Source organism: Agrilus planipennis, unplaced genomic scaffold (genome assembly GCF_000699045.2).
Source record: "Agrilus planipennis isolate EAB-ADULT unplaced genomic scaffold, Apla_2.0 scaffold26, whole genome shotgun sequence".
Taxonomy (NCBI): domain Eukaryota; kingdom Metazoa; phylum Arthropoda; class Insecta; order Coleoptera; family Buprestidae; genus Agrilus; species Agrilus planipennis.
The window spans coordinates 849,590-862,342 of NW_020439469.1; the positions used below are offsets into that span (position 1 = coordinate 849,590).

The window sequence follows — 12,753 nt, forward strand, 5'->3', positions numbered from 1 at the left end:
TCGAGATTTTATTGTTATTAGACAGTATATGATGCAAATAATTACGATTATTATTATTGCTTTTTTTGTACAATTCTATGACGATGGACGTGAAAGGTGTTAATTTGTCGAGGCATATTAAACCCTTTCTATCACGTAAAGACGAATTTTTGATATTTTTCTAGTTACTTGAACCGCGTAGATCGCCCGTCTACTCACTACTACTTTTAGTGCTCCATTTAAACTATCTATTATGCTTTTTTAAAATTTAGTGTAATAAAGTCCAATAAATGTATGTTACTTAGAATTTAAGTGTTTTATTTATTTGTTTACGAATAACGCTTTCAGTGACATTATGGCAGTGATGCGAGATTGTCTTAATAATTTATAGGTGCATTCTGTACTTTTTGAGTTAATATCGTCGCGTTGGCAGAACAGTTAATTAAATAGAGGCATTCAAAAAACAATTTGCACCACCAAATGACACCACTGGTGTTTATATGTAATAGTAGTCTCGAGTCTCCCGTTGTGCACTTTGATGGTTGCATGTCAGTACCGGTGAGGGTGTGGGGGTTACAATGGTTAAAAAAGATTGACCTACAGTATTTTAATATTTCCACTAAAGAGTTCTAAAATATGCTCGTAATATATGTTCGAAATTTCTCCAGCTTGATAGATTTGCGGGTTGACCAACAAACACCGCTTCTTTAAGGGAGAACCTACTAGAATGTTCTTTATTGTTCCTAGCTTGATCCTTGACTAGAATGTTCCTGAGTGTCTCTAAAATTTGGTAGAATAATGAAGTGGACCGAAAGGAACATGAAGCTGGAAAGAGTAGATTAAAGTAAATCAAATCAAATTTATGAATTGTGATCTGTATGTCTGAGACGTTCAAGCAACGGCTGAAGGACTATTTCCAAAAATTTAGAACTTGAAAATAAGTCGTTTTGGATGTTTCCGTTTTATTTTATATAAGTAAATTTAATACAAAGAAAAATTGATAAAGTATTTCATACTATGCTTATACCATACGCAGATCATCTTTTCTTCCTTGTTAGGAAGGAATAGAATTTGATGCTTTTGCGGAAATAGATAATCTGTGTGTTCATTACAGACGAGTCTCTTTTCTTGTTTAAATTTTTACTTTAATTTTTTCTCATTTAAATTCTAGAAAAGTCGTTTTAATCTGCGATGTCCTTCGCTTTTTCTCCCTTTGTTGAATACATACATACATGCATACATCACTTTTTTATTTTTCTTTTTGGAATAATAATTTTACTGGTTGATTCGGGTTTTGAAACAGAAATAATACATACCGTATACTTTGTGATGTACAATTAGTATTTTATGCTATTTAAATGTAATAAAATAGATCTGAGTATTTTCGCATAACGTTTAAGTATACTGAAATCATTATAATCATATTTAACAGTATGACTTTAAATAACTAGGGAAACGATTTATAAGAACTAATTTTAATATGTTCTGGATAAACATCTTTTTATGAATCAAATAATTACCTCTTTAAAGTTTTAAAATTAGAATATTAGATCACTTTCAAAACATTGTGATTCGCCCTCATTGGAGCAGCCCGTCCCCTTCCTCTTTTCAATTTTTTTGACAGAGATTGTTGGATGCAAAGGAAAAGGGAGAAGTGTGTTTGACAGATTAGGTGAAAATGTTATAACCAAAGAAGTTGTGAATAAATTGTGTGTTTTTGTGAAATATTAGTGAAAAAGTTGCCCAAGCATTGTAATATGTTAATATAAGACGTCGATGTTTGTTTACTTCAAGTGGAATGAATCCTTAACCTCGGTTCAAGTCAATATTTAAGAACGGTGGGTGCTTCTTGTAATCAGGGTAAATATTTAGGTTTTGTTTAGGCTGTTAAATAATGATGCTTATTAAGATTTTATAGTTTCGATACATTCTTTATTTTACAACTAGTAATTCTAGGACACAGTAAATCGATTTATTTGTTTTTGTAATATTAGTTTTGTTTTTATGTTCGACACGCTAAAATCGCCCATATGTATATGTCTGTTATTTTTCTTATTTGACATTGCATTAATTTGATAACCATTTTATTTCAGCTTCGATGAAATGAAGTGATTCTTATTTAATGCTTAATGTTTAACAACAGCTGATAAAGTCGTATTTATATGTGTAATTAATGTTTAATTTAAAATGTCAGTACAAGATGAGTCACTGTGACCTTTCTAAATATGTCCAATAATTTATTATATTTTAATTCGTCATATGTAACAAAAACAAGACTTTATTCTTTTTGTGGATATTCATGACTTAATTTTAATACATTTCATGTACAGAGTTAATTATAGACTTGTGTAATACTGTTTTATCTTCTTAATCTCTGTTATGTTAGAAACAACTGCAAAGAAAATAAGGCAATTAATAATTAAATGGAATATTGTCTTCCTCTGCAGTATTTCCCAGAAGCTATTTCTGCCAAGATTATATTCTCATGCATGTTTAGAAATATGCTCTGGTTAAGTGTAAATTAAATAGTAGATAATAATGCTAAAGGCTTCCCCACAACATAACAGTACTGAAATTTTTTGTAGTTAATAGACACGTATATTTTTTCAATTTTTTTTATTTATAAAATTTATTTTTTCTTTCAGATATTCACTAATAATGGCAAGATTAAAAAGTGACTCGATTTTAATTCTTTTAACGTAAAAAATGTAATATATTATAGGTACAACACCTGTCAGAAATACGTACATATAAGAGAGTGATAAAATTATATTTTAAATAATGTAAAAATTCTAAAATGCATTGAAAGCAAACAAGCAGGGTTCCATAATTGTGCAAATGAAGGAAAAATATAAATAATTAAAGGAAATCTGTTAACAAAGCGTCCTTTTGACAAATAAACTAAAGCTTTTTGAATTTAAAACAGTAACCTATTTTTGTATATTTATTTACTGGCATCTGTTAAAAGAAGTGATTTAAAAAATAGCTAATAAGATTCCAATGCAAAACTGTTGTTAGAATTGTTAGGAGGCACTAATATGAATAATCATAAAAGAAGATTCAGCAGTAAAATAAAATATTAATTATGGCCTCTTATGAAGATAAGAAAAAATTTTACTGTCGTGAATGGGCATTTCAGAAATTGGCTCATTGCCTTGATCAACGGCCCATCTCGAAGACATGCGGGGCCTTATTGTTAGGTGGTCCAGGATGTGGAAAAACAACTTTTTGTTCGGAAATTTGCTGGCCGTCACAAGGACCTGCAGGTCGTCAACAACGAGCCCTAAATCGAAGACTTCTTTGTCATCATTTTCTAGCAGGTCACAACGAAAAGAGTTTATCACTTAGCGAATTTGTACGATCATTAGTTACTCAAATACTGAATCATTCGACAGAAAGTCAAAGAGAACGAAGTATGCGTAGAAAAATGGCCCAACAAAAGGCCAAATTGGAGGAGAGTCCAAAAGATGGAAGTACTAAAAGTACGAACAGCAAAGATGGTAAGGAAGTTAGTTTAAACGTCCATGAAAGTACTTTGTACTGCAATGTATATCCTGAACCTGCATCTCCAAATAATGAGTGCAAACGTATTATTGATAATACACCTCCAATACCAAACTTACCAGTGAATCCCAGAACAATGATAGCAGATGCGTATTTGGAAAAGCTAAAATCGGATTCAGAAATACAATATGCTTTAAGGGCTAAAAATATTGAAATGAATCCTGATGACTGCCTTAAGAGAGCTCTGCTTTTTCCTTTGCTCGAAATTGATCCTCCAAAAACGTCCTTATTTATTCTTGTCGATTCTATCGACGAACATTCCTTCAATTATTCAAATTCTACCCTAACGAAATCAAAACCCCGCGAGAGATCGTCACAATCACGAACAATTGCCGAGTTGTTGGCCAATCATCATCACCTGTTTCCTCAGTGGCTGCTTCTTGTTTGTACTGCTCGTAAACAGTCGAAGAGTATAGCAAAAATGTTCACAGGATTTAGGAAACTGAGTTTGGATGATTTGAGAAAAACACAGGTAGTTAGAGACGTTCAACAGTACATTTTGGCTCGTCTTGATCAGGAAAACAGTTTGAGACAGCATATCAGCAGGGATACTGCCGAAATGCTGAATCAGTTGCATATAAAAAGTAATGGGTGCTTTTTGTACTTGGAAAAGGTGTTGGATGGCGTGTCGGAAAATTTTATTGTCTTACGAGAAGTTAGGGAAATACCGGGAACACTCAATGGCCTCTATCTTTGGCTTAGCCAAAGGTTATTTAATCGACGACAGTTCGCAAAAGTTCAACCGTTATTAAACGTTATCTTGGCCGCAAAATGTGCAGTAACAGAAGACCTATTGTATGATATAATAAAAGTTTATTATCCAAAAATCAGTCACGAAGATTTTAGGAAGAGATTTCACCTTTTAAAGAGAATTTTAGTTATTTCAAAAAGCGGCACCATCCGATTATTCCATCATTCTTTTGCTGAATGGCTTTTAGACATAAAACATTGTACACAAAAATATTTGTGTAATATTTTCCGTGGCCATTGTGTACTTGCGATTTACTACACATACCAAGCAAAATATCTAAATAATCAAGAAATATATGATTACGTTTTTCATCTTACACGTATGGAACAGTATTTAAGTGAAGAACCGATACAGAAAAGTTCTAGTGTTATATATAAATTGACAAAAGAACATAAGAATCAAGCATATGAAGAAAGCACACTGGAAAAAACAGAATCTGAGGTTTATTCAGATTTAAAGGCGTTGCAGAACTTAAACTTGTATGAAAACAATTGTGACAAAAATCTGAGCTATACTCTAGATAACACGCATTCCCAAACGATGGATACCAGTTTTATTGGAACCGATTTGAGTCCTCAGCAGAACAATTTAAACGTTGAATCTAAGACGAAAACTGACGATAGTATTAGCAGAAGGCAGTATGAAAATATCAAAAGCCCGACATCTCCTATCTACGGAGTTATCAACAAAAATAGATTAAAGCTGGAACCACAGAAATCATTTCCGAGCTCAGGAAAGGGTTATCCGGAAAATTATGAAAACTTGAATAATTTAAACGCCACTGAAAAGCCTAATATAACTGAAATAATTCCCAAAAATAATCTGGATAACCACACGTTGACGTTATTATGGTTAATTCTAAGTGGAGCTAATGTCGAAGAATGTCTTTTAGAAGGAAACGAAATGGCTGGAGTTAATTTTGGTGCATTTTTACCTACTGATCAAAAGGTCTTGAAATTATTACTTGAAGCCGGAGCTGTGGAACAGTCCGATCCAGATGACGGAGAGTATGAAAGTCAGGTTGTAAATTAGTTAAAGTTAATTACAATCAAATTTAATGGTTGCAAATTTTAGCTTTCCTTGGCTACGTCATCAACAGAACCGAGTCCAGAGCCCCTGTTTGAGCTTCAAGATATTCACGGACAAGCGGCCTTACATGTAGCAGCTAGAATGGGGCAAGTTCAGGTGATTAAAATGTTTTTGGAAACTTCCGCTGATGTTAATAAAGCAGATGTGGACGGTTGGACACCTCTTAGGGCGGCTGCATGGGGTGGACACACCGAAGTGGTGGAATTGCTGGTGAAGCATGGTTGTGATTTGGACAGCGTAGATTCCGAGAATAGAACAGCCCTTAGAGCAGCAGCGTGGTCTGGGCACGAAGAGATTGTTAAGATTTTATTAGAACATGGAGCTAATGTGAACTTAACTGATCATGAAGGTAAATTGTTTGAATAATAAATCCATGCCATTTTAATAAGGTTATTCGTTTAAGAATTATTGTACAATTAATTTTTGGTCTTATATATATTTTTAACGTTTTTTTGCATGGAAGTTTTTTAGTTGGTCATAAAAGAATTATTACTATTTACACATGAAGTAATTAAACGTGAAGAGAAGACGTTTAATTGTAACTGTTATAAGTTTTTCTTGTAATTCATTTAATTACTATCTTTATGAGTTTTCTCATATTTATCCGTCGTCGTTTATATTTTATGAATAATTCATAAGTGTATTAAATAATCAAATATGTATACAGCATAATTTTTTTGCAAGGTCGTACAGCATTAATAGCGGCTGCTTATATGGGTCATGCTGAAATAGTAGAGCACTTATTGGATCATGGAGCAGATATTAACCACGCAGACGCAGATGGACGAACTGCATTGTCTGTAGCCGCACTTTGTGCTCCTCGAATGCCCGGAGCAAGTGTGGTTTCAACACTTCTCGAAAGGGGCGCTGCTGTCGATCACAAGGATAAAGAAGGCATGACACCCCTTTTGGTTGCATCTTTTGAAGGCCACAAGTAAGATATATGTTATGATATTAAGCATGGTATAAATACTAGTAATTTGTGAATTCACAAGAGGTCGTCAATTTCTGTAAAAACTGTATAATTTATAGCAATCGGCGGTATGAATAAAATGTTATTGAGATTAAATGCAAAAACTCGCAAGTTCATTTGATTTCTTTGTATTTATATATTTATTTATTGCAGAGATGTATGTGAACTTCTGTTGGAAAATGAAGCAGATGTGGACCACTGCGACAATGGTGGTAGAAGCCCGTTATGGGCTGCGGCCAGTATGGGCCATGCACCGGTTGTTGCCCTTTTACTTTTCTGGGGCTGTTGTATAGATTCGATGGATTCTGAAGGGCGAACGGTTTTATCTGTGGCAGCAGCTCAAGGTATTCATAGAAAATATTAATGGTTACGTTTTATTAATATTTCTATTTGGACGAATCATTAGGATGTGTTGAAGTTGTCAAACAATTATTGGATAGAGGATTGGACGAACAACATCGAGATAATTCGGGTTGGACACCACTACATTATGCTGCTTTTGAAGGTATTTCGTTATCATTTTTGTTTCACAAAATTTTATTTTATCTTAATAGACAAGAAAAATAAATTAGTAAATCAATTTATTACTTATAATATACTTTCTTCGTAAATTTTGTGCAGGACACCAAGACGTGTGCGAAGCACTTTTGGAAGCTGGAGCAAGAATAGATGAAGTAGATAACGAGGGCAAAGCCCCCCTTGTGTTGGCAGCCCAGGGGGGGCATACGTCTTTAGTTAATTTGTTTTTAGAAAAGTATGGCGCTCCTTGTGATCAAAGGCCTCATGATGGCAAAACTGCACTTAGGTGAGACAAAGTATGCTGTAGATAACATTTTAAAATGTTTAGAACGTTTTACTTAGAATATATGTCTCTTGTTGAACATTATTATATAATAAATAATAGGCCGTATATTCAATACTAACCTACTGTGATACTTCATAATTAATATTGTAAGTAAAATATTTTGTTTGGTAGACTAGCGGCTTTAGAAGGGCATTACGATGTGGTTCATCTTCTTTTGTCCCATGGGGCCGATATAGACTTCAAGGACGCTGATGGTCGTAGCACGCTTTACGTTTTAGCACTCGATAATAGATTGGCCATGGCGAAGTATTTGATTCAACAAGGAGCAGATGTTGAAACTCGTGATTTAGAGGTATGATATTTTAGTTTACATTATTAGTTTCAATGAACACTTTTTGAAAACCAAAAATTCCCATTTAAAATAGAATCTTCTACTACTTATCTTTTATTTTATTAACCACTTTCTAAAATGTACATCAATGTAAAGTAGAATTAAAAAAGATTTTGAATTCATACTGCAAGGAAGTTCATAATGCACTTCTTCGCAAAATTTATTATCCTAAATAGTTATTAAATTATACATACATGCAATAATAGTAAGTTATATCCCATAGAAAGATGGGAAGGACAACAATAACTAAATTAATTTGAAGTAAAAAGGTATATTCGAAAAAAATTTAGGTAAAAAAAAATTTTTTTCGTGCTTTCTATGTAATTGTTTATTTATAATATCCATTAACTAAACGTTCATTCAGCATTCTTTGGATAACTTGATTAATAATTAGCCATTTAATTTCTAATCATGTAACTAAAAATAAAAATGATTAGATATAGATGCCATTTTTATACACCTATTGTCCCTAGATCTTGATGGTGCTTTTTAGATTCTATTAAATATGAACATTTTAGTATAATTATACATATTCAGTTTAGTTGGAAGATAGGTACCGTTAAATGGTATGTACCTATTGTTTTCTTATAAATTGTTCATTAGGGTCGGACACCTTTACATGTGTCAGCTTGGCAAGGTCATACGGAAATGGTCGGCCTCCTTTTAAAATGTGGTCATGCTCAGGTGGATGCGGTTGATCTAGAAAATAGAACCGCCTTGCATTCTGCCAGCTGGCAGGGCCATCATGATATTGTCAAGACACTTCTGGAACACGCAGCAAATCCTGATCACACCTGCAATCAAGGAGCGACAGCTTTATGTGAGTTTTTTCATTTTCTGTTTTTATGCGCTCGTTAATTAGATGAAAAGTTTTTACTTTTTATACTTAAGTATCACCCTATGTTGCATATCTTATGTTACAATATACCGTCTTATATTGAAGATATTGTTTTTCATTATTAAACTAACAAATTAAAACGTTGAGGTAGCGTTATAGTTTTCACCTACAAAGCTAATTTTTCAGGCATAGCCGCTCAGGAGGGTCACGAGTTGTGTGTAGTAGCTTTATTGGAACACGGGGCTGATCCCAACCATTCAGATGCTTGTGGGAGGAACGCGTTACGGGTTGCAGTAAAATCGGGACATCGAGGGGTAGTTAGACTTTTAGAAGAGTATAATATGAGGTCCCAGAAACTGGCTCATACCAGTAGTAGTGCCAATTCATTTACATCAGGTCAGTGCTTTTTAATGTTAAACTATCCTTTACTGCTCTTACAATTAGTTTTCAGTTTTGTGAAGTAAGTACAAATAATAATATCAATATAAGAACCACATAAACGTTGCAGTATTGTAGGACATCAGTAGTTATTGCATCGCTATTGATTTTTTCGGGTTTCAGTTGGGTTCGTTTTATTGCGCAGTTCACTTATTCAGTACAGACTTGAGCAGAATAGTTCATAAGATTAAAATAGTAAAATAAATAGTAGCATTATTATTTTAGTATTTATATTGTAGCACATTTTTTGATAAATATTTTTTTGTTTCTTAGGTTCAACAGCTGAAACTAAACCGTCAAATGCTTTATTGTACCCAGTGCCAGGATCTTCAGAGTGGACTGACCAGCAAAGGAGATCAATGGTTTCATTAGGAAACCATAGTTCTAATTCAAAGTCTAGTTCTAATTTAACTGGTTCCAGCCATTCTAGTAAACATGGGGACAGACAAAGGGAAACACCACAAACTTCACAGGTATTGTTATAAAAAAACACACACATTTCTTTTGTATTTTAAATGATTATACTTACTTATACATACTGTTAAGAGGAAAATAGAAATGTGCCTTTTTGCGTCCGTAATGAAAGGCGGGCCTGACGGCTGACATCTATTCGTCAAAGATACTATTAATTTTATTAATGAATTGTCATCGCATCCATCATAAACGTGTGTATTTTGTTGGTCATTTGTGGAATTGCTTCTACGTAGGCGCTTTTCGGCACGAAATTTAGAATAGGAGTGTGAAGTCGTAGCAGTTTAGTATCCATGAGGCACAGTTGAGATTTGATCTATAGCTAAACAATTGAAATGCGTACTTCGTATACGCAGTATACAGTTCAGTGGGCTAAACAACCATCGACGAAATTATTGGATTAAATAAGGCTACGGCGTGGAGTTAACCTGATTCACATGTGTGAATTGTTGTACATCTTGATCTTACCTTATGTTATTATGACAGGGAGTTTCCTGATTGGATTGTGTGAAGTGCTATGCCGTGTTGTTAGATTCTGGTAATAGAGACTCCCTGATTGGTTTGCATGAAGTGCTATTCACCAAAGGTTTAAGCTAGAATACGGTGGAAAAGGTTTCCCTGATTAACATGAGTGCAGTCATATGCACTATGTGCATAGATTAGGTTATGGTGAGAGAAGATTCGTTTTTGTAATGTGCTCTGGAGCAAAAATTATGGCTAGCATATGGTGGAAAAGTTATGTGATTTCTTGATTGGCTTATGTAAACCGCTATTCAACAGGGATAAGTGCTATGTACCATCGGTTACGGTATCATCCGTTTAAACTTGGACTGGTATAACTTGTTTGTTGTATTTCATGAAAATTAAACACATTTTTGGACATAACTATGAAGCAGCGTCTTATTTATTTTATTTTTATTATTTTCAGCCTTTGTCGTTTACCCAACAGCTTCAGCAATGTACTAGAGGAGGTAAAACACGGCCGTTAAGCAAATTGTTGTCACCATTACAAAGCGAACCTCAAAGTCCAATCTATGCATCTCCTCCTTTAAGTCCTGTTCACGATGCTCCAAGTATGTTTGGTAAGATAAGACAGTTTCATAATAAACTGCTTGCCATTTCATCTAATTTAGAATTTAAAATGCTAACAATTTAGTTTAAAATTTCCTTTTAATTAACGAATACCATTGTGTCACTATAGGTGCCATGAATATTTATCAGCCAGTGTTGCGACATAGCAATATATTTTCCCAAGCTCCTGACACTCACTTTGCCCGAGACACTCACATGAGGATAATTTTGGGAAATTCTGCCGCGCCTGTTAGTTCGAAATCGGATAAAAAGAACAGTCAGGGGCAAGATAGCAATAACGGAAATCAGAGGTAATTGCCACCCCAATAAAAACAACATCTCCATGCTTATCAATTAATAAATTAGTATACTTAGTTTCAATATTCCTAAAATTACTTCCATTTATTTATATTGGATAGATTGTTGAATAGAATTGTTATCGCAGCCCTTTCGAAAAAGAGATTCCAACGGAAAACTAAAGGATCACTTCTTAACATTTGGGTTGGCTGTGAAAGTTTGAGTTAGTACAATTTTGATATTTACGAAAATATTATTACCGTTTATCAACTCCACTTTTATGATTAGATGTAGAACATTTAAACATATGCGCTTGTGCGAGTTGTGGATCTTTATAGGGGGTATAAAATGTTCCATAAGCACTTTCTTAAATTTCAAACAATTTTTAAATACGTATTTTAATTACCTTTACAGTCCTTCAACATAAACTTATTTTAAGTTATACTACTAAAACTTTTATCTTACCTGTCAACTTTCTCTCAGATCCTATTAATTTTATTTCAGCAATCAGAAGCCTAAGAGAAATGGAATTGTAACGAATCCAGCTCTAAGGTTGGTCGCAAACGTAAAAAACGGTTTGGATACAGCTGCTGCCAATTTGAGAAAATCAGCTTCAGGTGCCAATCCAAGCACTAAAACGAACAGTTTCCATTGGAGAAAGGAAACGCCCTTGTAAAAATTGTAACATTATTTAAACGAAATTACTAGTCAATATAACGGTAAGTACAGTACTTCCTTTTTCGTTTTGTCCAAAAGACTAGGGTTGATGCGGCGCAAAGTAGTAATTTTTAATTAAGAACAGCCTTTAAAAGAAACGTACACGTCCGCCTTTAAAATAGATCCTTCGAGCATATTATTGTAGCAATATTGTTTTTTAAAAGCGATATATTAGCAATATGTTTGTGAAAAAAATTATGGTTAGAATGTATTGTTTACTATATACAACTATTATTAAAAAATTAACGATCAGATGGTTTGATGATGACGATGAACATAAGAGTGATTATCGGATTTCAAATATTACAAGTGAAATACGAGATGCTTGTGTAAAGTGATCGCATGTGTGAATACATGCACACCACAGATTAGAAGTATACACAATATCTACGTATTATCCATCTCAGGAATGAATGAACTTGCGTCATTATAGGTGGAGCAAAGAAAAAAATGTTGATTCGTACGCTCTTAGGTACTAGTAACTAAGTAACTTAGCTAATATGATTCAGCAGTGATTAGTGGCGTATAGCGCTATCCTTTTTCAATGCTACGTTTTTCGAATTATGCTCTACAGTCGTATGTCATTTACTAGTTCACTATTCTCTTGTATGTCTGTCTTTACTTCTGTTAATCGATTTATGAAAGAATAGTGTACATGAAGTTTCGCTGATAGATCCATACCCGTTCATTCTTTCATGGGATTGATAATATCTAACAAAACCATCTGTTGTATTTTTGACATTATAACCAATCTTCAACCTGTTTCAGTTAAAGAAGTCGTCAGCATATAGGTTCTCTTTGAATTTTATATCCGTTTTTAACCATATTTCTAATTCTGTTTCTTTGCATAATAGTCATTTTAAAGTGTAGTTTAATCAATTATAAGATACAAGGTGGTACTTATCCACCTACAGGCCGCTAAATATAGGAATCTCGGTAGTCTCCTTTAATTTTAAAAAGGGAAAACTTTAAAAGAGACGCCCACCCCTGTCCTCTGTCCTACAATTTATAAAGACTAAAAAGTTTCCACAAAACTTATCGGTAGATTTTCATTAACCGTTAGTACATTTTTCTTTAACTTCATCTTTCAAAAAAGTTTCCACAAACAAGAATTACAATGAATTGTTGAATCTTCTTTTTCAGATAAATTGAAGCTACCATCACCACCACGATTTAATTACTAACTAATAACGTTAACACTAGTCTTATGGAAGTCAAAGATTATTTGCGTTTTATGACGTAGATTCGTGTATAGGGAATAAAAGTAATTGTTTTTATGAAGCGACTTTTGGCCTATATATTTTCATGTTTGACAGATACAAGATTAGCAGAGAGAAATATCAACAGTTATTCTTTGATTGCCTAATTG

The 12,753-nt window shown here is 33.6% G+C and overlaps 1 protein-coding gene across 4 annotated transcripts; it reads left to right on the forward strand.

The window, feature by feature from the left end:
• Positions 1-1,593: 1,593 nt before the first annotated feature.
• On the forward strand, positions 1,594-12,660 carry LOC108739921 (ankyrin repeat domain-containing protein 50-like). 4 transcript variants are annotated; one of them, XM_025979119.1, is made up of 15 exons: positions 1,594-1,817; positions 2,625-5,314; positions 5,369-5,732; positions 6,068-6,317; positions 6,510-6,700; positions 6,763-6,861; positions 6,978-7,161; positions 7,333-7,513; positions 8,156-8,372; positions 8,577-8,786; positions 9,102-9,301; positions 10,228-10,372; positions 10,501-10,681; positions 11,172-11,386; positions 12,528-12,660. In XM_025979119.1, the coding sequence occupies exons 2-14, from the start codon at positions 3,065-3,067 to the stop codon at positions 11,341-11,343; spliced, it is 4,644 nt and encodes a 1,547-aa protein (XP_025834904.1). In that variant the 5' UTR covers positions 1,594-1,817; positions 2,625-3,064; the 3' UTR covers positions 11,344-11,386; positions 12,528-12,660. The 4 variants fall into 4 exon arrangements, with proteins under 4 accessions (XP_025834904.1, XP_025834905.1, XP_025834903.1 ...); XM_025979120.1 differs by lacking the exon at positions 12,528-12,660 and adding an exon at positions 10,790-10,890 and having other exon boundaries at positions 10,228-10,381; positions 11,172-11,294; XM_025979118.1 differs by having other exon boundaries at positions 1,595-1,839; positions 10,228-10,381.
• Positions 12,661-12,753: the final 93 nt, after the last annotated feature.